Source organism: Mauremys reevesii, linkage group 2 (genome assembly GCF_016161935.1).
Source record: "Mauremys reevesii isolate NIE-2019 linkage group 2, ASM1616193v1, whole genome shotgun sequence".
Classification (NCBI taxonomy): Eukaryota; Metazoa; Chordata; order Testudines; family Geoemydidae; genus Mauremys; species Mauremys reevesii.
This window is the reverse complement of record NC_052624.1, coordinates 123,974,024-123,998,899: the sequence shown is the minus strand read 5'-3', so window position 1 is coordinate 123,998,899 and position 24,876 is coordinate 123,974,024. Positions and strand designations below refer to the sequence as shown.

Here is a 24,876-nt window from a genome sequence, read left to right as displayed (position 1 = left end):
GTTTGTTTATGAGAAGGTCATGCAACACAGTATCAAAAACTTTACAAAAGTCAAGATATACCATGTCTATCACTCCCCCCCGCATCCACAAGGCTTGTTACCCTGTCAAAGAAAGCTATCGGCTTGGTTTGACTCAATTTGTTCTTGACAAATCCATGCTGATTGTTACTTATCACCTTATTTTCTTCTAGATGTTTGCGAACTGATTGCTTAATTATTTGCTCCATTATCTTTTTGGGTACACAAGTTAAGCTGACTGGTTTGTAATTCCCAGGGTTGTCCTTATTTCCCTTTTTATATCTTGGCACTATATTTGCCCTTGTCCAGTCTTCTGGAAGCTCTCCCGTCTTCCATGACTTCTCAAAGATAATTGTTAATGGCTCAGATATCTTCTCAGTCAGCTCCTTGAGTATTATAGGATGCATTTCATCAGGCCGTAGTAACTTGAAGACATCTAATTTGTCTAAGTAATTTTTAACTTGTTCTTTTCCTATTTTTGTCTCTAATCCTACCTCATTTTTATTGGCATTCACTATGTTAGACGTCCAGTCATCACTAACCTTCTTGGAGAAAACCAAAACAAAGACGTCATTAAGCATGAATGAAAAGGGGTAACTAGTGGTGTTCCCCAAGGGTCAGTCCTCGGACCAATCCTATTCAACTTATTCATAAATGATCTGGAGAAAGGGGTAAACAGTGAGGTGGCAAAGTTTGCAGATGATACTAAACTGCTCAAGATAGTTAAGACCAAAGCAGACTGTGACAAACTTCAAAAAAGATCTCACAAAACTAAGTGATTGGGCAACAAAATGGCAAATGAAATTTAATGTGCATAAATGTAAAGTAATGCACATTGGAAAAAATAACCCTAACTATACATACAATATACTGGGGGCTAATTTAGCTACAACAAGTCAGGAAAAAGATCTTGGAGTCATCGTGGATAGTTCTCTGAAGATGTCCACGCAGTGTGCCGAGGCGGTCAAAAAAGCAAACAGGATGTTAGGAATCATTAAAAAGAGGATAGAGAATAAGACTGGGAATATATTATTGCCCTTATATAAATTGATGGTATGCTCACATCTCGAATACTGCATACAGATGTGGTCTCCTCATCTCAAAAAAGATATACTGGCACTAGAAAAGGTTCAGAAAAGGGCAACTAAAAAGATTAGTGGTTTGGAACGGGTCCCGTACGAGGAGAGATTAGAGGCTAGGACTGTTCAGCTTGGAAAAGAGGAGACTAAGGGGGGATACGATAGAGGTATATAAAATCATGAGTGATGTGGAGAAAGTGGATAAGGAAAAGTTATTTCCTTATTCTCATAATACAAGAACTAGGGGTCACCACATGAAATTAATAGGGAGCAGGTTTAAAACAAATACAAGGAAGTTCTTCTTCACGCAGCGCACAGTCAACTTGTGGAACTCCTTACCTGAGGAGGTTGTGAAGGCTAGGACTATAACAGCATTTAAAAGAGAACTGGATAAATTCATGGTGGTTAAGTCCATAAATGGCTATTAGCCAGGATGGGTAAAGAATGGTGTCCCTAGCCTCTGTTTGTCAGAGGATGGAGATGGATGGCAGGAGAGAGATCACTTGATCATTGCTTGTTAGGTCCACTCCCTCTGGGGCACCTGGCATTGGTAGACAGGATACTGGGCCAGATGGACCTTTGGTCTGACCCAGTACGGCCGTTCTTATGTAACTCTTCCGTTTCCACATTTTTCTGTTATCCCCCCACCACATTGAGTAATGGGCCTACCCTGTCCTTTGTCTACCACTTGCTTCTAATGTATTTGTAGAATGTTTTCTTGTTACCCTTTATGTCTCTAGCTCGTTTGATCTCATTTTGTGCCTTGGCCTTTCTTATTTTGTCCCTACATACTTATGTGATTTGTTTATAATCATCCTTTGTAACTTGACCTCGTTTCCACTTTTTGTAGGTCTCTTTCTTGATTTTTAGATCATTGAAGATCTCCTGGTTAAGCCAGGGTGGTCTTTTGCCGGACTTCCTACTCAGTGGTATAGATCGCTCTTGCATCCTTAATAATGTCTCTTTGAAAAACTGTCAGTTGTCTTCAATTGCTTTTCCCCTTAGACTTGCTGACTTGTCCTAATTTGCTAAAAACTGCTATATGATTTAACTAATTCCTACAGACAGCAGTTTCTTACAGTCTAGGCTGTGTGAAACTGCTACCAGTAGGAAGTTGCTACCTGTAGCAGGGAGAGGTAATGAATTGTTACCATTATCAGTTACGGATACATATGGTTGTATCGTGCTGGTCTTACGTGCTGACTTTTCCTAATTTGCTAAAACTTGACAGTGGTGTGGGATGGAAGCATAAAGTGTTCAGCTTCCAGATGACCCTGCCTGGATTCATGTTAGTGGGATGGTGGACGTGGAGGATAATTTAAACTCTTAATTTCCTTAGAGTTCGCCTTCAGTATACTTCTGTGTTGGTGCGATCTTTGACCATTTCAGTTCATCAACTCAGCAGGTAGGCAGAGGCAGCAATGCACTTGTCCTGTTGCCTTGACTGAGAAAGGTTTCTGATCAAAGGGAGCATAGATTCCAGCAAGCTCTTGTGTTAATATCTCATTGGAGATGAAAGGGCTTGTTCAGAAATAGATTTTGAAGTCTGTAGGGTAAAGATGAGCCAGATGGGTTTGTCTCCATGCAGCTATATTTTATTCTCTGGGGGCTGGGTAGAAAGGAGAGAGAAGTATTTTGGGTTTCCTATTTCCCTTACTGAGGACCAGCCATGCTCACCTGAAATTTTTCCTGGCTGAAGCAGTTCCTATCTGTTTATTACAGGGTCAAAATATGGCTGCCATCACACAGAGACATTAGTGGCGGTGGAGGTGAGATGAGGGCCAAAAAGTCCTTTCCTTCCCCCAAATACTCCCATGCATGTTGCTGCTGCCTAAATACCCTCATGGCAAATGGGTAGAGGCAGAAGGGATGGCCAGCTATACTGAGTACCCCAGAGGAGCATTGTGTGGTGTATATGCTGCTACATTTATTCTGTACTAGTGAGGGCAACGCTCACTACAGAGTGATCACCAGGGTCCCACAAACACTGCTCCTACCACCATTGCTTGAAGATGTACCACCTTGTCTTCCTCCCCACCATTGCTCAAGCTTTAGAGCCATAACTGAGCCTGCCGTTGGTAAAGTGCTCATGATCTCTTTAAAGCATGACATAGGCTGATTATAATTGTTGTTACTGAGGATCTCAAACTCAGACAAACCTTAGTGGGGAGGCAAAGAGTTCTATTGAAAAACTGATGTGATGTTTTTGGTAAGGTGAATAGCTCTTTAGAGGTTCAGGCTTCTCCCACGAACAAATGAGCCAGTGAAGCAGCCTAGTAAAATAAACAAACCTACCCTAGTATTTACATTAGGAGGATAGTTGAAGTTGAATCCTGCAGCTGACAGAATGTGATATAAACAAATATCCCACAGAAAAATTTTTTCACTGCTGTGTTTTCCACAGAAATTGAGGGCTTGGCTACACTAGAGAGTTACAGCGCTGGTGGTGGCTTTACAGTGCTGTAACTTACTCCCCGTCCACACTGGCAAGGCACATACAGCGCTGTATCTCCCTGGCTACAGCGCTGGCTGTACTCCACCTCGGCCTGGTAATAACGACTATAGCGCTGCTCTTGCAGTGCTGGGGTGCCAGTGTAAACAGTGATTAATCTTACTACTCTGTAACTGACCTCTGGAACCTTCCCACAATGCTTTTTAAGTAAAGATAACTCTTTGTTTTGTTGTGATGCCTCTCTTTGTTTTGTTGTGAACTCAGTGACACAGTGTCAGCTCCAAAAATCCACTCTCTCTGTCTCCCACATGCTCCCGGTCACACTCCACCCCACCCCCCTCTTTTGAAAAGCACGTTGCAGCCACTTGAACGCTGGGATAGCTGCCCATAATGTACCACTCCCAACACCACTGCAAATGCTGCAAATGTGGCCACACTGCAGCGCTGGTAGCTGTCAGTGTGGCCACACTGCTGCGCTTTCCCTACACAGCTGTACGAAGACAGCTTTAACTCCCAGCGCTGTACAGCTGCAAGTGTAGCCAAACCCTGTGATGGGGCGGTGTTCAAAAATACAGGGGAGGGGTGAGGACCGATGAGGTGTGAGACTGTTAGGACAAAGATGGGCTGTATGGCACCATTGTAAAAACTGAAATATGTTTCATGACCATTTTATTAGATTTAACTCATGTTTTTAAATCATCACACAAATTAAAGTTGGCTATACAAGCCTATATGAAGCACTGTATCTACATCCTTCTTGGTTTTTTGATGAAAGTTTGCACAACTCTGTTAATAAACTTTTTGAATGCGGTGCATTCAGTTTTGGTGGCTTCTCATTTGTCAGATACTTCCAGTCCTTCATGATATGCTCCTGATCAGGCAGAAGGCAACTTCTTTGAGAACACAAAATTCTATTCAGTGAGGAAAAAGATTGCTTAATTGTAGCTGTTGAGACAGGGAGTAGAAAGAGATGAATTCCTACTTCTTTCATCCCAGGAAACATAGCACAAAAATTGGGTTGAATCATTAGTGATGACAAAGAAGAAGTTGAAATCAAATCTACATTTGTTCATCGTATTATATTCCACTCTGGGTAGGTCTACACTACGGGATTATTCCGATTTTACATAAACCGGTTTAGTAAAACAGATTGTATAAAGTCGAGTGCACGCGGCCACAGCAAGCACAGTAATTCGGTGGTGTGCGTCCACGGTCCGAGGCTAGCATCGATTTCTGGAGCATTGCACTGTGGGTAGCTATTCCGTAGCTATCCCATAGTTCCCGCAGTCTCCCCCGCCCCTTGGAATTCTGGGTTGAGATCCCAGTGCCTGATGGGGCAAAAATCATTGTCGCGGGCGGTTCTGGGTAAATGTCGTCAGTCACTCCTTCCTCTGGGAAAGCAACAGCAGACAATCATTTCGCACCCTTTTTCCCTGGATTGCCCTGGCAGACGCCATAGCATGGCAACCATGAAGCCTGTTTTGCCTTTTGTCACTGTCACCGTATGTGTACTAGATGCCGCTGACAGAGGCAATTCAGCAGCGCTACACAGCAGCATTCAATTGCTTTTGCATGATAGCAGAGACGGTTATCAGCTGTTCTGTACCATCTGCTGCCATTGTAAATTGGCAATGAGATGACGGTTACCAGTCCTTCTATACTGTACTGTCTGCTGCTGTCATGGGTGATCCTGGCTGAGGTCGGCCGGGGGCGCAAAAGACAAAAATGGGAATGACTCCCCGAGTCAATCCCTCCTTTATGGTATCTAAAAATAGAATCAGTCCTGCCTAGAATATGGGGCAAGTGTACTAGAGAACCAGTGTATCAGGGAACCAGAGAGCACAGCCGCTCCGTGTCAGATCCCACAGAAATGATGAGTTGCATGCCATTCACGGGGGGTGCCCCTGCAACAACACCCACCTGTTGCTTCCCTCCTCCCCCAGCCTTCCTGGGCTACCGTTGCAGTGTCCCCCCCATTTGTGTGATGAAGTAATAAAGAATGCAGGAATAAGAAACAGTGACTTGTTAGTGAGATAAAATGAGGGGAAGGCAGCTGCTATGATAGTCCAGACAGGACATTAAGCAGTGTGGGGGAGAGGAGCCCAGCATCCCGCTGCTATGATAGTCCAGGCAGTACAGAATCTTTTCTTTACACATGAAGGGTGGGGGCTGATGGAGCTCAGCCCCCTGTTGCTATGATGAAGACGGTTACCAGCCGTTCTGTACCATCTACTGGGAATGACCGGGAGTCATTCCTATTTTTACCCAGGCGCCCCCAGCCGACCTCAATGGAGGCCAGCCAGGAGCACTCACGGGCTGATGATGAGGACGGATACCAGTCCTACTGCACTGTACCATCTGCCACAAGGCTGATGATGACGATGGATATCAGTCATATTGTACCATCTGCCACCAGGGAGGGGGAAAGAGGATGCTGCAGGTCACTGCTGCAGCATCACGTATACCAGCAGCATTCAGTACACATAGGGTGACATTTAAAAAAGTCAAGAGACAATTTTTTTCCCTTTTACTTCTGGGGGTGGGGGGTGGGGGTAAATTGATGAGCTATGCCCTGAACCACCCCGGACAATGTGCTTTACCCTACAGGCATTGGGAGCTCAGCCAAGAATGCAAATACTTTTCGGAGACTGCAGGAACTCTGGGATAACTTGAGTCCTCAGTCCCCCCTCCATGAGCGTCCATTTGATTCTTTGGCTTTCCGTTACGCTTGTCACGCAGCAGCGTGCTGAGTCCCTGCTGTGGCCTCTGTCTGGAGATTTTTTTAAAATGCTTTGGAATTTCATCTTCTGTAACAGATCTCTGATAGAACAGATTTGTCTGCCCATACAGCGATCACATCCGTACGGTCCATGCTGGAGCTCTTTTTGGATTTGGATTTGGGACTGCATCGCCACCCATGCTGATCGGAGCTCCATGCTGGGCAAACAGGAAATGATATTCAAAAGTTTGCGGGGCTTTTCCTGTCTACCTGGCCACTGCATCTGAGTTCAGATTGCTGTCCAGAGCGGTCACAGTGGTGCACTGTGGGATACCGCACGGAGGCCAATACCGTCGATTTGCGGCCACACTAACCCTAATCCGATATGGTAATACCGATATTAGCGCTACTCCTCTCATTAGGGAGGAGTACGGAAACCGTTTTAAAGAGCCTTTTATATCGATATAAAGGGCCTCTTAGTGTGGATGGGTGTAGCGTTAAATCGGTTTAACGCTCCTAAAATCGGTTTAAACGTGTAGTGTAGACCAGGCCTCTGTATTCAAATTCTCTATTCTTTCTTGATCACATGGCATCCCCATTGCTGGTAGTGCCTCCACTCAATTGTCTGTTTTATAAGACAGGCATCTGTAAAACCTTGTACTCCACTATGTCTTCCAGAGAAGTTTGCAGCTCCATCAAATGCACAAGCAGCCATCTGTTTGGGGTTCAGCTGACAAGCATTTACTCTTCTAAGGTGTGGGTTTCAGAGATGCAGTGTCTTCTATAACCTGAACATCTAGAAATTTATCTTCTGACCTACCACTGAAATCAAGATAATATAGGTAGTGACTTAATACTTGACACTCATTTGCATCGGTGCATTCATCAACCCTGTATGTACGTTTTCTGAATGCAGTGAGAGAGTTCTTTACTTTTTCAACTGTTGGGTCTTTCACTGTTGCACTGGATGCTTCTAACCAGTCAGTTGAATTTCTTGCAGAAAAATAGTGAGCATTGCTGGTCTTGGGCAGAACCAGTGTCCAATTTCCGGATTAACAAATGACAATGCACTTAACATTGGCCTCCAGTTTGTAGTGTATAGTATCTCTTGCTTAAAGAGAAAGTATTATGTGACAGCCATGTTTGTTTGCATAAACTATGTTGTGTCTCCAGCATTCTTAACAGCCTCATTAAGTACTTCTAAAATCATCTTTGACAATGACTGGCTTATAAGGCTTTCTGCTTGTTGATGCAGTCCAGAGGATTGGTGTTTTGCAGCCTTTTCACATAGTTTGTCATCATTGCCTTTGCTGATCAGTCTGGCAAACCAAGCTCCTCCACTTTTACTATATAAATCCCTGGTATGCTCACATCTTGAATACTGCGTGCAGTCCTGGTCGCCCCTGTCAAGGTTCCTTCCCCACTCTGAACTTTAGGGTACAGATGTGGGGGACCTGCATGAGAAGCTCTAAGCTCAATTACCATCTTAGATCTGGTCTGGCTGCCACCATTCACAAGCACTCCCTTCCTTGGGTAGCCTTGAGAAACTTCACCAATTTCCTGGTGAACACAGATCCAAACCCCTTGGATCTTAAAACAAGGAGAAATTAACCATCCCCTTCATTTCTCCCACCAACTCCTGGTGGATCCAGATCCAACCCACTTGGATCTAAAAACAAGGAAAAATCAATCAGGTATTAAGAAAAAGGCTTTTAATTAAAGAAAAGAAAGGTAAAAGAAAACCCTCTGGGAGAGATTAGCATACCAGCTACTCTCACAGACAACAGATTCAAAACACAGAGGATGTTCCCCTGGGCAAAAATCTAGTACACCAATGAAAATACCCAAATACCCAATTTGATTCTACCTCTAATTGCCCAAGACAGGTTACAAAGAAATAAACATAAACCTATTTATTCCTTTCTATAACTTACTACTCTGATAAGAGGCTGGTTCCTTGATCTTTTTCACTCCGGCTGAAACTGAGACTCTAAACAAAGGAAAACTTCCCTCCTTCCTTTTGAACCATCTTGTTCCCCCATTGGTTCCTCTGGTCAGGTGTCAGGTAGGCTAGGTGAACTTCTTAACCCTTTACAGGTAAAAGAGGCATTAACCCTTAACTATCTGTTTATGACACGCCCCCCAAATCTCAGACAGTGTTGGACCGCACTGGCTGTGATTTTTTCCTAGAACTTTAGAATAAATAGATTAATAAAACACATGCACCTTTACATATACTACTAGTTATGTAAAAACGACAAGATTTTTTACATTTTAAGGACAATTTTAACCAGTTAACTCTGGGAAACTTTCATGGAGAGTGCATTAGCTCCTTGATCTGCTGTCGCTGCAGACGTCCAAGGGTCGTGGAAAGGTTCACCTCTTCCATTCCACCGTCACTTTTCCCTTTGTAGTAGACAACTTCAGGCCACTCTGCGTCATCTGTTCCCTGGGCTGTAAACTGGGAAGCCTTTAATTCTCTGGAATAAAAGGGCTTAAGAGAATTAACGTGGTATACCTTAGGCTTTAGTTTGGAGGTGGGGGATGCTATGAGATAGTTAACAGCTCCTAGGCGCTCCTGAACCATGAAGGGCCCTTCCCATGAGGCCTTTAAGATCACGACTTGGTCTCCTACTTTGAAGGACCGTTCTCTGGACTGTTTATCATACCAGGCCTTTTTCTCTTTTTGGAAAAGGGCTGAAGGGCTAAAGAGTGTCGGAGGGTGCTTTGTAGGCTGCTTACAAAGTCTAGAATGTTAGTTTCTGGAGAAGGCGTAAACCCCTCCCATTGCTGCTTCACCAACTGTAATGACCCCTTAACCTCACGGCCATACACAAGTTCAAATGGTGAAAACCCTAAACTGGGATGTGGTACAGCCCTGTAGGCAAAAAGCAACTGCTGCAACACTAGGTCCCAATCATTTACGAATTTACGTATCATGGCCCCCAAAGTTTCATTAAACTTCTCCACCAGGCCATTGGTTTGATGGTGGTAAGGGGTGGCAACCAAGTGATTCACCCCATGAGCTTCTCACAGGTTTTTCATGGTCCCTGCCAGGAAATTAGTTTCTGAATTGGTAAGGGTGTCGGAGGGTCACCCTACCCAGGCAAAAATGTCTGCTAATGCCTGGCGCACACTTTTAGCCCTGGTATTGCTTAAGGGTACTGCTTCTGGCCATCGGGTGGCAAAATCCATGAAAGTTAGTACGTATTGTTTTCCTTTGGGTGTTTTTTTTGGGAAAGGACCCAGAATATCCACAGCTACTCGCTGAAAGGGAACCTCAATTATGGGGAGTGGCTGGAGAGGGGCTTTGACCTAGTCTTGGGGCTTTCCCACTCATTGGTACACCTCACAAGACCGGACATAATTAGCAACGTCCTTGCCCATTCCCTCCCAGTGGAGGACTTCCCCAAACGGTCTTTGGTTCTGTTCACCCCAGAATGGCCACTAGGATGATCATGGGCTAAGCTCAAGAGCTTTACCTGGTATTTAGTTGGAACTACCACAGTGGGGTGAGAGGGTTCTGTGTGGGGCAATCTGGGTGCAGGCAGCTCAGCAGGGGGTCTAGGTGCAGAGGGGGGGAAGATCTGGATGCACAGAGGTGACCTATGACAGAGAGGGGCTGCTGAATTAGTACACTCAGCCAGAAAGTGTACCTACCACAGTTGGGACTGGATCACCCAGGCAACAGAAGTCAGGGACGCTTTGTGTTCTCACATTATGAACTTGCATGGCCCAATGGAAGAGAAGATATAGTACTTCTAAGAATGTGCTTTTGGAGGGGGGTAGGATCAATTAAATTGGGGGGTTCAGTGCTTGGGAGGTGTGGGGGCTTGAGTGCCATCCATACAATGTGCTTATGAAAGACTTGATAAATTATGATATGGCGGGGAGAGGAGTCAGAGTATGGGTTCATATAAGGAAGTGATTGAAGTGTGATTTGCTATACATAACTTTATAGAGCAATAGTGTTTGCTTAGTAATGTCTAATTGCTCCTGATCATGTGTTTAACTTTATTATTTCAAATCAAAATTGTATGATTGTCACACTGTCTGGAGTGACTCACAGTGCCTCAGGGCAGACTGTCAGAAAACAGGGCCGATACCTCAAACTGGTGGTATGTTCTATAATTAGATTTCACCAAGCTAGTGACAAATGTGAATTTCTGGATCACTGTACCAGTCTTACCATGGAGTCACAGACAGTCTCCTTAGATTCTCCAGTCTACCTTATCACCCAGACAAACTGGACTTTGTGATAAAAAGTCACTTAAACCAAAAAATCACACCACATCAGCTTGTGCCCTGTCCCAAGAGACTAGTCACCCCAGATGAAATTGGTACTCTGATCAGCGGTTCTCAAACTGTGGGTTGGGACCGCAAAGTGGTCCACAACCCTGTTTTAATGGGGTTGCCAGGGCTGGCGTTAACTTGCTGGGGCTCAGGCTTTGACCCTGGGCAGTGGGGCTCAGGCTTTGGCTTCAACCTTGGGCAGCAGGGATGAAGCCCTTCAGCTTCAGGTCTGCCCCCCCCCCCGCCCGGAACGGGCTCAGGCTTTGCCTGGCGCCTTGGGGTCACATAGTAATTTTTTTTGTTAGAATGGCGTCACGATGCAATGATGTTTGAGAACCCCTGCTCTAGATCTTACACCAAAGACAATGCTGGGAGCCAATTCTATAGTAAACTAACTAAAGGTTTATTATCTAAGAAAAGGAAATGAGAGTTATTGAGAGGTTAAAGCAGCAAAGAGTCTTGTGGCACCTTATAGACTAACAGACGTTTGGGAGCATGAGCTTTCGTGGGTGAATACCCACTTTGTCGGATGCATGTAGTGGAAATTTCCAGGGGCAGGTATATATATGAGCAAGCAAGAAGCAGGCTAGAGATAACGAGGTTAGTTCAATCAGGGAGGATGAGGCCCTCTTCTAGCAGCTGAGGTGTGAAAACCAAGAGAGGAGAAACTGGTTTTGTAGCTGGCAAGCCATTCACAGTCTTTGTTTAATCCTGAGCTGATGGTGTCAAATTTGCAGATGAACTGAAGCTCAGCAGTTTCTCTTTGAAGTCTGGTCCTGAAGTTTTTTTGCTGCAGGATGGCCACCTTAAGATCTGCTATTGTGTGGCCAGGGAGGTTGAAGTGTTCTCCTACAGGTTTTTGTATATTGCCATTCCTAATATCTGATTTATGTCCATTTATCCTTTTCCGTAGAGACTGTCCAGTTTGGCCGATGTACATAGCAGAGGGGCATTGCTGGCATATGATGGCGTATATTACATTGGTGGACGTGCAGGTGAATGAGCCGGTGATGGTGTGGCTGATCTGGTTAGGTCCTGTGATGGTGTCGCTGGTGTAGATATGTGGGCAGAGTTGGCATCGAGGTTTGTTGCATGGATTGGTTCTTGAGCTAGAGTTACTATGGTGCTATGGTGCAGTGTGCAGTTACTGGTGAGAATATGCTTCAGGTTGGCAGGTTGTCTGTGGGCATGGACTGGCCTGCCACCCAAGGCCTGTGAAAGTGTGGGATCATTGTCCAAGATGGGTTGTAGATCCCTGATGATGCGTTGGAGGGGTTTTAGCTGGGGACTGTATGTGATGGCCAGTGGAGTCCTGTTGGTTTCTTTCTTGGGTTTGTCTTGCAGTAGGAGGCTTCTGGGTACACGTCTGGCTCTGTTGATCTGTTTCCTTATTTCCTCGTGCGGGTATTGTAGTTTTGAGAATGCTTGATGGAGATTTTGTAGGTATTGGTCTCTGTCTGAGGGGTTAGAGCAGATGCGGTTGTACCTCAGTGCTTGGCTGTAGACAATGGATCGTGTGGTGTGCCCGGGATGGAAGCTGGAGGCATGAAGGTAGGCATAGCAGTCGGTAGGTTTTCGGTATAAGGTGGTGTTAATGTGACCATCACTTATTTGCACTGTGTTGTCTAGGAAGTGGACCTCCCGTGTAGATTGGTCCAGGCTCAGGTTGATGGTGGGGTGGAAGCTGTTGAAATCGTGGTGGAATTTTTCCAGAGTCTCCTTCCTATGGGTCCAGATGATGAAGATGTCATCAATGTAGCGTAGGTAGAGAAGGGGCGTGAGTGGACGAGAGCTGAGGAAGCGTTGTTCCAGGTCAGCCATAAAAATGTTGGCATATTGTGGGGCCATGTGGGTGCCCATAGCGGTGCCACTGATCTGGAGAAACTTCCAGTTTCCCAAAAGTCAGGGTACCCAGATTGTCTCTGGGATCTCTGGTGTGCATCTGGTACACTTCTCTGTAGGAGTCCAAGCAGTCCAGAGATGAAGGATCTTTCCCTGAATCCAGACTTGTAGCTTCTTTTCACAGAAAACAAGATCATGGTTTCACTACTCACATGGGCTTTTCCTCTGATGATGGAGAGTGAGGAATGCATTTTGAGTCTTTGACCTCCAGTCATCATACACAATGACCGCTTCCTTTGAAATTAGCACTTTTCGGTTAAAGTTCTTCATTTGCATTTCACAAATCTTGCTTGGTGGCTTGCATGACCATGAAGCAGCTTGCTTTTCAAAAGCCTTGTTCTGGCTGGTCTCCATTGCAAACACAGAAGGCTTTCTCATGGAGTGTTTGCAGCATGGTGGTCAGAAGACAATGGAAGGATTAATGCTGATTCACTGAATTAGTGCTATGCGCGGGGGAGTGGGGTAGCTTCCATTTTCAGTTGAGTCAGCTGGAAATTTTTGGGCTAGAGAGGACAAAGGAAGTTGGCTGATAGGATTGTGGGATATCTTTGACAGACTCCTGGGACACATGCCAAAAGGGGCTGTGTCTATACTGTAAAGCAATAGGGCTCAAATCCTGGGTCATGGCTTGACACGGGCTTGGACCCTCCACCCATAGGCTCCTGGGACCCTAGCTTCTGAGCCCAAGTCTGAGAGATTTGTGTGTAGACAGAAGGGAGGTTTGGGCACATGCCTGAGTCTGGGCCCAGGTTTACATCGCACTGTAGGCAAACTCAAAGGCTTGGTATATCCCCAGCTCCAAGTGTGGACATAGCCTTAAGTAAATAAATTGAAGATAGTAAAATCTGAAATCAGTTTGATGCTTTCACTGAGGTAAATTATTTTTTTTTGAAGTTGAATTTGTTGGTAGCTTAACAGAAAATGTTTAGGGGGGGCATTTCAGATTAGACAGTTTAAAGTAAACAACTTTAGGTAGAAAGTTCAAATTAGTTTTGGGATTAAGGTAACTTTTTTGAAGGGGACTTTAGGTTGTTTGAGTGATTTAACTGATGTGACAAAAAGGGGTGTCAAATTCCAAAAACATGCCACTGAAAATAAGATGAATGTAGGCAGAAAAATGGCCAACAAGTTCAGTGGTTTAACTGAAGTGAACAAGTTTAATCAAGAAAAATTTAAATTAACTGGCATTTTAAGGAAAACAAATGCAGATTGCGAACCAGCAGGCATTGCTGTCCATGTATGACTTTGTAAATTGGACAGCTCAGAACAACTGGTTTCCTGCTCTGGGGCTTCAGGATGCTTACTTCCATTTGGTGATTCTCCCAAGTCACAGAAGATTTCTCTGGTTTGTTGTGGCAAACTATCACTTTCAGTACACAGTCCTTCCCTTTGGTCTGTCTCTTGACCCCTGAGTTTTTACTAAATGTATAGTTGTGGTGACAGCATACCTCAGGAAGAAGGGAATCCACGTCTTCTCATATCTGCATGACTGGCTACTCAGGGGCATGTCCAGGGAAAGAGTCCTTTCTCACATACTCATTACACTGTGTTTACTCGACTGTCTGGGTCTCATCCCAAACACCAGAAAGTCAGTGCTGGTCCCCACACAGAAAATTGAGTTCACTGGGTTCCTAATAGACTGTACGACTTCATGAGCGTTTCTGCCAACTGACCATTTCCAGACAATTCACTGCTTTTGTCTCAATTTGCATTATCAGCTTTCCATGACAGTTTGTATGTGCCTCTCTACCAAGATGGACTATTCAGCAAAGTGGAAGCTTTTTTTCAATGTGGTCCTTGCCCTGCAGAGTTCAGCTTGACACTGGCTAGTATTATAGAGTATTTGCTGCATCATAGAGTATTTGCTGCATCTTCAGTTGTCAGCCTTAAGCTTAGCTCAGTGAGGATGCATCCAGTGGTGATCTCAGCCTTTCATCCACCCATTCATGGAAGATTGGTGTTTTCCAATGCGATGATGGTGAGATTCTCCATTCACTGGCATGGGAACTGGTGGGACCTTAATATGATGTTAAGAGCTCTCATGGGACCTCTGTTTGAGCCTCTAGCATCTTGCCCCTTTTCTCTGTTATGTAAAAAAATTCTGCATTCCTTGTGGCAATAATATCTACGAGGAGAGTGCATTAATTGCAGGCTTTGATGTCAGAGCCTTGTTACACACCATTCTCCAAAGACAAAGTGATGGTGGAGCTGCACCCAAAATTTGTGTCTAAAGTGGTCTCTCTATTTCATTTAAACCAGATTTGCCTGTGTTTTTTCCTAAGCCACATTCATCTCCCAAGGAGCAAGTGTCTTCACCCTTTGGACATCAGATGATGTTTGGTCTTTTATCTGGAAAGGACTAAGTCCTTTCAGTCTTCACCTCATCTGTTTGTGTCATTTCCAGACCATATAAAGGGACAGGCAGCCTCCTCAGAGATGATCTCTAAGTGGATAACTTCCTGCATCAAGACTGCATACGAAACAGCTTCGGCTACACCCCCTTCTATGGGTACAAGCTCATTCTATGAGAATGCAGTCTACGTCAATAACATTCTTAAGTGACGTCTCAATATTGGATATTTTCAGGGCTGCCACATGGCCATTGATACATAGGTTTATGAATCATTATGCCATTACTGTGGCATCAAGAGCAGATGCAAACTTTAGGAAGGCAGTCCTGCAGTCCTTGTTTAAATAGACTCCAAGCCCCACCCCCGGTGGGTACTGCTTGTGAGTCACCTAAGAGGAATAAACAGCTGCATCTACTCAAAGAAGAAAAGGTAACTTTCTGTAACTGTGTTTTTTCTTGATGTGATACAGACGTGTATTCCATGATCACCCTCTGTCCATCCGTTGGAGTCTAGTGCAGGCCTGCACAACTCGTAAAGCAGCAAGGGCCATATTACTCCAAAGAAAACAGCTGAGGGCCGAACCCTCTGGCCCCACCAAAATGCCCCCCCTAGCGCTGCCCAGCCCCCCCCCATTCCTCGCCCCAGCGCTGCCCGGCCCTGCGGAAACAACACCCCCCCAAGTATAAAGCCTCACCGCCACTGCCCGCCCGTGTGCTCATCATCCCCCCATGAAATAAGGGGAGGGGAAAGGGGGGCAGTGTGAAGGAATTGGATGTGACAGTCCAACACACAAACAGGAGCTGCAGGGAGCCTGGAGGGGGGGCAGTGTGAAAAAGGCCAGGGAGGGGGAAGATCTCTGGACCAGGGAAGGGGGCAGCAGTCAGAGCGGGGCAGGGCAGGTACAACACACACACACAGACACACACACGTCTCCCCTGGAGATTTCCCGCCCGCCCACAGACAATTCAACCCCTGCCCCTCTGATCACTACGGAGGCTGCCCTGGGACCAACCAGTGCAGTAGCCACCCCGCCCCCAACCAAAGGGGGGAGTTTGGAGGGAGGGGGTCTCGGCCCAGTCATCCCCCCCACCCGAGCTGCGGCTCGAGCCCAGGCCGGGCACCCCTCCCCTTACTCGGCACTTATTGGCTCTGACTCATGCCCAGCACTTCCCGCTTCAGCAGGCCCCGGAAGTGATGCACCTGCTGTATGCCAGGCGGGGGGAGTGGTGTTAGCCAAAAGGGCTCGTTCTCCCTGGAGCTAGTCAATTACCCCAAGGAGGCACAGAGACCAACGTAGAGTATAAACAGATAGCAGCCCTTTATTAGAACGATCAGCTGAGCGGGTGCCCCCCTCGGTTCATACCAGAGGAGTGACACCCCGAAACAGAGCAGTGTGTACATATATATATCATTTTTGACGTCATATCAGACCATAGTGATACAGCATATTTTCTGGATTTTGCAGACGTGGGGTACATAGGTCTATTTACTTGTACTCTAAACGTTCCACGTTTTTCCCCTTGATCCTGGTACTATTCAATATTTGTTATTAGTTATGTAAGCAGGTCATGGATCATTTAGCAATAGCATCATTTCCTAGAACAACCAAGCACATTCCCAAAACAGACAACTAAGCACAAATCATATTATCTATCAATCCCCCCTTTTTATGAAAGCATTTTAAGAGCTTCAATATCCCCAGTCCTCAGCTTTTACTGGTTGGAATAACACCATAACTCGCTGGTTTATAGTTTGGTTGATCAACCGTCGGATCATTGTCACTAAACAGGGGGTTAAACAAGCTAAAGCTAAGAGGGCCATGATAATACATATAACAAAAAGGAAGCTTTGGCGTATCCATTCTTTGTGTGGTAACCAGGAAGTGAGCCAATTTGTGTCCCACCCCTTCCAGGTTTGTACTGGGACGTGGGTTAGCTTCCTCATTTCTTTTGTTAAGCGTTTAACTGCTTTACCATTATCATCTATTTGTAAGCAACAATTTGATTCATTTAATTTTGCACATAATCCTCCTTCTTCTGCTAGCAAATAATCAAGGGCTATATGATGCTGATAAATTGCAGTTCTCATTTGAGTAGCTTGATCAGCTAAAAGATCAAGTGCTGTGGCTGTTTGGTTTGTTACTATTTCCAAAACAGCTTGCAATCTGATTATTCGATTCAGATTATAAATCGGTTCCCTAGCTCCTGTTACGAGCTCATTGGGGTTCCACGTGGCTGGTCCATAATGTTCTATGATTCTTTCAGGAGGCCACTCCTGTGTACCCCATTTTTGGGAACTTCCAGCTGTTAAAGTGGAATCAATAGATCGCTGTTCCCTAATAAGATCATCATATACTTTGACTCCTAGAGTTTTTCCTTGTAAGAGAGGTAGTAGGAAGAATAGAGGCCTAATATATCCTACATAACATACCCCGGACCAATTGGGTGGTAACCGACGGTAAGCGTATTGACCACAAATCCAGTAGTGGCCTTTTAGGGCCCATGTCCCATTAGCAAAGGGTCCATCCCAGGGGTCAGGAGTAGTTGTGTTAGGTGACAGGGACCAATTATTAGTTTTATACTTGGGCATTTCAAAATACAAGTGATCGCCAGGTCCTAACGGTCCTCCCCCCAGAACTGATTCGCCTTTAGAATTACAGTGCTCACATTTCCAGGCTCCTGCTCCCATTTTCCATACACAATTGCAACCCCCTCCTTTAGGCTGAGTAGTGCTTGACCAAAATTGCCTAAAGTGGGTTGTTCGGGTCCCATTATAGTGTTGCCACGCCCAGCGATAGAGTCGTATTACGTGATTCTTGGCTGTGGTATTATCTCGTTGGCAACTTAAGAATAGATAATTATCAAAGAATTTATCCTGTTGTATTGTGTTGCAACTGCTGCTACTGGCAAAATCATCACTATCATAAAGTTGATAGGAGCAGGCTATCCAGCTGCCATTAGTCAGCTGTACATGGGTTTGATTCCATCGCCCCTGATATTTAGAGCAATTGTATGGTAAACAATTAGGATCCCAGCAATCAAAGCCTGGGGATAAGGTCCATTCACATTGACTTTCCCCTACATATACTCCTTTTGGTTTTGTTCTATTAAGACATAGTATACCCATCCCAGAGGAATAGAGTCGCCATGGGCTACTATCCTGGGCCCATAGTTCTGTTCCATTACGGACCATACTTAAATTACTGACCCACCATTTGGGCTGTACTGGTTGGGCTACCCATGGCCATTCGTTTAAGTCTCCTGGTCCTCCACATACCCAACAATTACTAAGATTAAAGGACTTTGCTATTGTTTCTCCCAGTTCCAGGAAAGTATTTTCCCATCCAGTACAATGAAGAAGGTATATACTTAAAATTAACAATAATACTTGCATTATGATTTCTTCAACAAACCCTTAAGTCCGTCCAGGGGCTTGTAGGTCCAGTCCGAAGCTTCTCCTGTGCTCCCTCGGGCTTCCGGTGCCGAGGTAGGCAGAGGGTCGATCCAGTTGCCTGAGGCTTCGCCTGTGCCTCCCCGGGCCTCCGGTGCCGGGGTGGACAGAGGGCCGTTGTCCTCTTCTGGTGGTTCGGCTCCTTCGGCAGGAGTGCGAAACCATTTTACTCTTGTGTGATGAGTCCACTTGTTGTTCCCAAGGAGCTTTACTGCGGCGTGGCTGATGAGGGAGACGGTGTGTGGACCTTCCCACCGTGGTGTAAGGGGATCACGTTTCCACTTCTTGATGAGGACCTGGTCACCAATTTGAAATGGATGGACAGGTCGGTCGAGGGGTAGGGATTGGAAAGATGCTGCGTATTGATGTAGCTGGGATAAAACAGTCTGTAGGAAAGAAACTTGTTTCCATAAGGTATCTTTTCCCACTTCCCAGGTCACGTCTTCCCGGAATTCTGCACTAGGAATTCGGGGAGGAAATCCGAATACTAGTTCAAAGGGTGACAGTTTTAATCCTCGTCTTGGGGCCCTTCATAGCGAGTTAGTGCTAGGGGCAAAGCATCAAGCCATTTCAATCCTGATTCTATGCATATTTTAGTAAGAGTTTCTTTTAATGTTCTATTCATTCTTTCCACTTGGCCTGAACTTTGGGGGTGCCAAGCTATATGAAAGTTCCACTGGATGCCTAAGGCTTGAGATACTTCTTGTGTCACCTTTGAAATAAAGTGACTACCCTGATCAGAATTAATAACCTCTGGTACATGGTATCGGGGGATTATTTCCTGTATCAAGGCCTTAGCAACAGCTCGGGCTTGACAATGTCTGGTGGGGAAACACTCCACCCAACCAGTTAATTGGTCAACAAAGACAAGTAAATACTTGTAGCCCCTGCATGGGGGTACTTCGGCAAAATCAACTTGCCATCTCTGAAACGGATATGTGGCCCAGGGCTGACCTCCCATCGGGGCTGGAGGTTCTCGGCCCTTCTGATTTGTTTGTTGGCAAATTGGGCAAGTGTTGACAATCCGTTGGGCCTCCATATGCATCCTTAATCCTTTAAGGGTTCGAGTAGCTAAGTCGACCATAGCTGCTGATCCCATATGCCCTTCCTTATGTAACAGTCGAAGGGTTTCCTTTAAAATTGGCTGAGGCACAAAGATTTCCCCTCCTGGCAATTTCCACCATCCCGAGGGGAGCAAACGGGCCCCTATGCTTTGGGCATATTGTGTTTCTTCAGTAGTATACTGTGGGGTTGGGACTTTACATTCAGTATCTTTTACTATCAAAAGCCACGCAACCCCTTCTTGTGCTGCCTCTCGTGCTGCCTTATCAGCTAATTGATTGTATTTTCGCTGCTCCCCTTGAGGGGTTTTGCCGTGAGCACGTACGTGGATTACAGCAACTTGTAGCGGGAGCATTAGAGCCTCTAGTAAGGATTTAATAAGGCCTCCATGTGCTATCTTTTGGCCTGAGGCTGTAATGAATCCTCTTTCCTTCCATAAGGTGCCGTGAGCATGCACCACCATATAAGCATAACGACTGTCTGTATATAAATTAAGAATCTTTCCTGTGCCCATTCGGAGGGCTTCAATGAGAGCCACCAATTCTGCTGCCTGGGCTGACCAATGTGGATTTAATTTAAATTTATAGATTTGGTCATTCTTAATTACCACTGCTGCCCCTGTGTATCGTTTGCCATTAAGTACGTAGCTAGATCCATCTACGTATCCCTCGATGTCAGGGTTAGGCCACGGTACGTCAGAGAGGTCTGAGCGTGGTTTAGTTTCTTGCTGCAGAACCTCAATACAATCATGTATGGGTTCGGGCTTACGGGGGTCCCCAGGGTTAGGCAACAAGGTGGCTGGATTAAGGGAACTGGTGGGTCGAAAGGTCAAGTTAGGAGCTAACAGGAGTTCTACTTCGTAGCGTGAGTGGCGACTGGGATTTAAATGCCTAGCTCCGGCCCCTGTTCCCAATATTTGGGGTACTCCATGCGGGACTATGACCTCAGTATCTCCACCCAGGGTCAATTTCTCAGCTTCCTGCACGAGAAGGGCAGTAGCTGCTACAGCACGCAAGCAAGCAGGCCAGCCTCTGGCGACAGGGTCTAAGACCTTTGAATAATAACCAATAAGTTGCCAGGTTGGTCCTGATCGCTGGCAACAGGGGGTTGAATTAGTGCAGTTTTAAGCTCTTGAAATGCTTTCTCCATTTCCCTAGTCCACGTCCAGTGTAGCAACCCGTCCTTAGTCAATGATTCATACAGGGGCTTAGCCTTCCCTCCATAGTCAGGGATCCAGAGCCGACAAAATCCGGTTAGGCCTAAGAAGGCCCTCAATTCACACGGATTTTGTGGTTGGGGGCTCTCAAGTATAGCTTGGATTCGTTCCTTACCCAAGCTACGACTTCCTTGTGTTATTTGATACCCAAGAAAAGTCACTTGTTGTTTTACTAGCTGGATTTTACTTTTTGAGACTTTGTACCCCTGTTTGCCAAGATAATTCAGGAGTTCTACAGTTTGCTTTTTGCATGCTGTTTTTGTTTCAGTGCTTAACAGCAAATCATCACAGTACTGAACTATGGAACATGTGGGATGTTTGACTAGGAATGGGGCCAGGTCTCTTTTTAGCTGGCTGCCAAAAATCTCGGGAGCACAGGTCAGTCCCTGTGGAAGAACAGTCCACAGATACTGAGCTTTATAATGTGTATCTGGATCTTCCCATTCAAAAGCGAACAGTTTCTGGGATTCGGCGTCCAGAGGCATTGAAAAGAAAGCATCCTTTAGATCTATCACCGAAAACCAGGTATGTTCTTTGGGAATCTGACTGAGGATTGTGTGGGGATTCGGGACAACTGGATAGGGGGCCTCTACAAGTTTATTAACTTGTCGCAAATCCTGTACTAAACGGTACTGTCCATCAGGCTTGGGAATCCCCATTATTGGAGTATTGTATGGGGAAGTACCTTCTTTTAACCACCCACACCGTATGAATTTTGAAATGAGCGGTTTTAGTCCAATTCGTGTGGTTAGTTTCAGGGGGTATTGCCGGACACGGACTGGCCTGCTGCCCTCTTTTAATTGGATCTGTATCGGGGAAGCATTACAAGCTCGTGCCACGCCTCCTGTTTCTGCCCAGACCTCAGGATTAACCCTTGATGTCAACTCCCCTTCAGTCTCCTGGTTGTCTGTGTAAAGGATGTTATTACCCATTAGAGCCATTATATAATTGGAAGTTTGCTGTTTAGGCAAGCATACTTCTATCGTCCCATTATTGAACGAGATCTCCGCTTGCAATTTAGTTAGGATGTCTCATCCCAATAATGCAATGGGGCAGGAAGGGTGACAAACAAACTTGTGTACGATATGATGGTCACCCACTTTTACTAGAAGGGGAAGGGTTTTTGCTACTACTACATTTCGTCCTTCAAGTCCTTGGACAATAGTATGCCCCGAGGGTCTGCCTGGCAGCGCTGATTTAAGGGGAAGTACACTCAGAGCAGCCCCAGTGTCAATCAGGGCTTCAATTTGGCGGCCCCCTACCCTAATTTCTACCGTGGGATCCAGTCTAGCAGGTTGTGCTGCTAAGAGGGGCCGCTGGGTCCCTCGGCCTCTTCATTGGGGAGGGTCACTATCCGAGCCTCCTGCATTGTAAAGGACTGGGGGTGGGATTGTTTCAGTCCTGCGTCCCTGTCGTATCAGGTGCCTGTTAGGACACTCATTCTTCCAATGTCCTTCCTGTCTGCACAGAGCACACTGATTTCGTCCTAAGCGGGGACGTCGGGGCTTTCCTCCATCCCCTATAAAAACATTCTCATTTCCCCTATTTTGTTTTTCACCCTTGTCCTGTCCTTGCCTCAAAGCCATTATGAGAGCCTTTGTTCCTTTCTTCCTTTCCTCCTCGTCCCGTCTATCATACACCTTTAAAGCAATTTCCAACAGTTCCTCTATATTCTTCCCTGATGCTCCTTCTATCTTTTGTAATTTCTTTCTAATATCCTCATAAGATTGACCAATAAAGAGGGGAGTTAGCACTGCCTTCCCATTCTTATCCCCCGGGTCCAAATCTGTGTACCTCCTACAGGTGTCACATAAGCGCTCATAAAAAGCTGCTGGATTTTCTTTACGTTCTTGCCTTATATTATATAGTTTGGCCCAATTAGGGGTTTTCCGAATACACTTCTTCATACCCTGCACTATAGCAGTGGCGTATCTCTGATGGTTTTGTAACTCTTTTTCACTATGCTCCCACTCGGGGTCCTTTTCTGGCAGTATATCGTCTACAACTTCTATACTGCGCTTGTTTTCTGATACCCATTCACGGGCCTTGGCTAAGACCATACGCCTCTCGTCCGGTGTTAGTAAAACATTTAATACTACTTGCATGTCCCCCCATGTTGGATTATGTGCTGTTATAAGCATTTCAAAAATTGCTGTCAAGGGGGCCGGGTCCTCTGAAAACGGGGGATTTTGTAGTTTCCAATTATATAAATCACTTGTGGCAAAGGGGACATATACCATGGCAGGCTTTCCCTCTTTCCCTATTGTTTCACGAAGAGGGAGTGCCTTATGCACTGTGGTTTCATCTGTGTTGCTCCTGGTGTTTTTATATACACCGTCCTCATTTTCCTCCCTCTCCTGCAAGATCGTCTCTGGGATCCTTATCTCGGTGGGACTTGTCTCTTTTACTACAGTGGGAGGGTGTTTAGGGCCCATGCCTGCCATTATTTGTTTATCCAAGGCTTGCAAACTGGGATATAGTGGGGGCGGGAGTACATAATCTGGAGCCGAAGGAATTACAGAGGGTGGACAGGGCTTTAAGGGCGGGCATGGCTTTTTCATCGGTATTCGGGGTTGTCTTTTCATTGGGATCCGAGCCATTAATATTTGCAAAGTTTTTTGTCTACATTCTTGTAGCCAAGGCGGGGGATCGGATACCAGATCCTGCCAAATATTAATATACGGGTACTGGTCCCAATGCCCGTCTCGGGTTACGACATTGTGTACGGCTTGTACTACTTCTAGTTTCAATGAACCCCCGTCTGGCCAATCTACTCCAAATGTTGTCCATTCTATTGTACAAAATTTTATGAGAGTGTCTTTACTTAACGGGACACCAAAGTCTGATTGGCGTTTAAACGCTTGCCAATTATTTAGCATACAACCAAGGGGTGTCCCTGCATAATAACTCTGAGTGGATCCCATCTTCTTATATGGTCGTAATCAAACACTATATACACTTAACACTTAAGGGGAAGAGACCTTCAGACAGTCGGCTGACCCCCCTTGCAATCAAGATATCCTGGTCATTGAGTTTCCTCTAGCAGGAGTCTTGGGGCGGCTGAGGTCAGCGTAAGTCTTACCGGTCCCTATAAGACTGACAGCTCCCTAACATACAGTCATTCTCTGATACAAGGTAAAAAGAAAAAGCACTAATATACTAAACAACAATACTAGGCCCAACACATGGATAACCCACAAACTAGTTGAATCCCACTGTGCAGGCATGTCAACACAGAAGGTTAAAACAACATACTTACAATATACCTTCCTGTATACAGGCAGCCTCTCTTACGTTCCCCTGAGTCCTCCCGCACTTCGGGGGCGTAACTCCTCAAACCTAGAGGCAAACGCACTTACCACCCGGAGTGGCCGCGTCCGGCTCTGGAGACTCGGAACAGGGCAAATGTAAGATCTCTGTGACTTTATTGACCCTCTCTAGAGAGGACACCGCCGCCCCGGTCGGCCGAGGTGGTCCGAGAGCACGAGCCGCACAATCAGCTCGAGGTGGCCACTTCTCTCGGTACCAGCTCACTAGCCCCCGGTGCGATAGCGCCCTCTACAGGGAGGCTCCTGGCTGGCTCGCCAAATTGTTAGCCAAAAGGGCTCGTTCTCCCTGGAGCTAGTCAATTACCCCAAGGAGGCACAGAGACCAACGTAGAGTATAAACAGATAGCAGCCCTTTATTAGAACGATCAGCTGAGCGGGTGCCCCCCTCGGTTCATACCAGAGGAGTGACACCCCGAAACAGAGCAGTGTGTACATATATATATCATTTTTGACGTCATATCAGACCATAGTGATACAGCATATTTTCAGGATTTTGCAGACGTGGGGTACATAGGTCTATTTACTTGTACTCTAAACGTTCCACGTTTTTCCCCTTGATCCTGGTACTATTCAATATTTGTTATTAGTTATGTAAGCAGGTCATGGATCATTTAGCAATAGCATCATTTCCTAGAACAACCAAGCACATTCCCAAAACAGACAACTAAGCACAAATCATATTATCTATCAGTGGGAGACGGAGATACGTGCGGTGCTGGCCGTTAGGGCGGTTAGGTGTCCCTCTGCCCCCCAGCAGCCCCACCTTGCCGCTTGCCCGCAGGCCGCACAGTGAGCCCACACGGGCCGCATGTTGTGCAGGCCTGGTTTAGTCTCTGAGTGTTCACTGTGAAGGGACTGAGGGGGCTTGGGGTGGTGCTGCCTAATTAACCAGGGGAGGGGCTATGGCCATGAGGCAGGCACAAGCCCCACTCCTCTGCAAGTATTACTAGGCAAAATTGTCTGGCTCTGGTGTGCACACACCTAAGTGGAATACACATCTGCATC

The 24,876-nt window shown here is 45.9% G+C and overlaps 2 protein-coding genes across 9 annotated transcripts in view; one reads left to right on the top strand and one right to left on the bottom strand.

The window, feature by feature from the left end:
* The window catches only part of MAJIN (membrane anchored junction protein), a 193,651-nt gene that overhangs the window by 9,361 nt on the left and 159,414 nt on the right, over window positions 1–24,876 (top strand). The window lies entirely within an intron of this gene.
* Window positions 16,212–23,842, bottom strand: LOC120399180. The gene is made up of 2 exons (XM_039527186.1): window positions 23,802–23,842; window positions 16,212–18,650 (listed from the first exon to the last, which is right to left on the bottom strand). Exon 2 carries the CDS (start codon window positions 18,205–18,207, stop codon window positions 16,504–16,506), a length of 1,704 nt encoding a protein of 567 aa, XP_039383120.1. The 5' UTR covers window positions 18,208–18,650; window positions 23,802–23,842; the 3' UTR covers window positions 16,212–16,503.

Bases quoted from the DNA above. Each gene is read 5' to 3' on its own strand.
- LOC120399180 (XM_039527186.1), bottom strand. From the start codon at position 18,207: ATGCAAGTATTATTGTTAATTTTAAGTATATACCTTCTTCATTGTACT.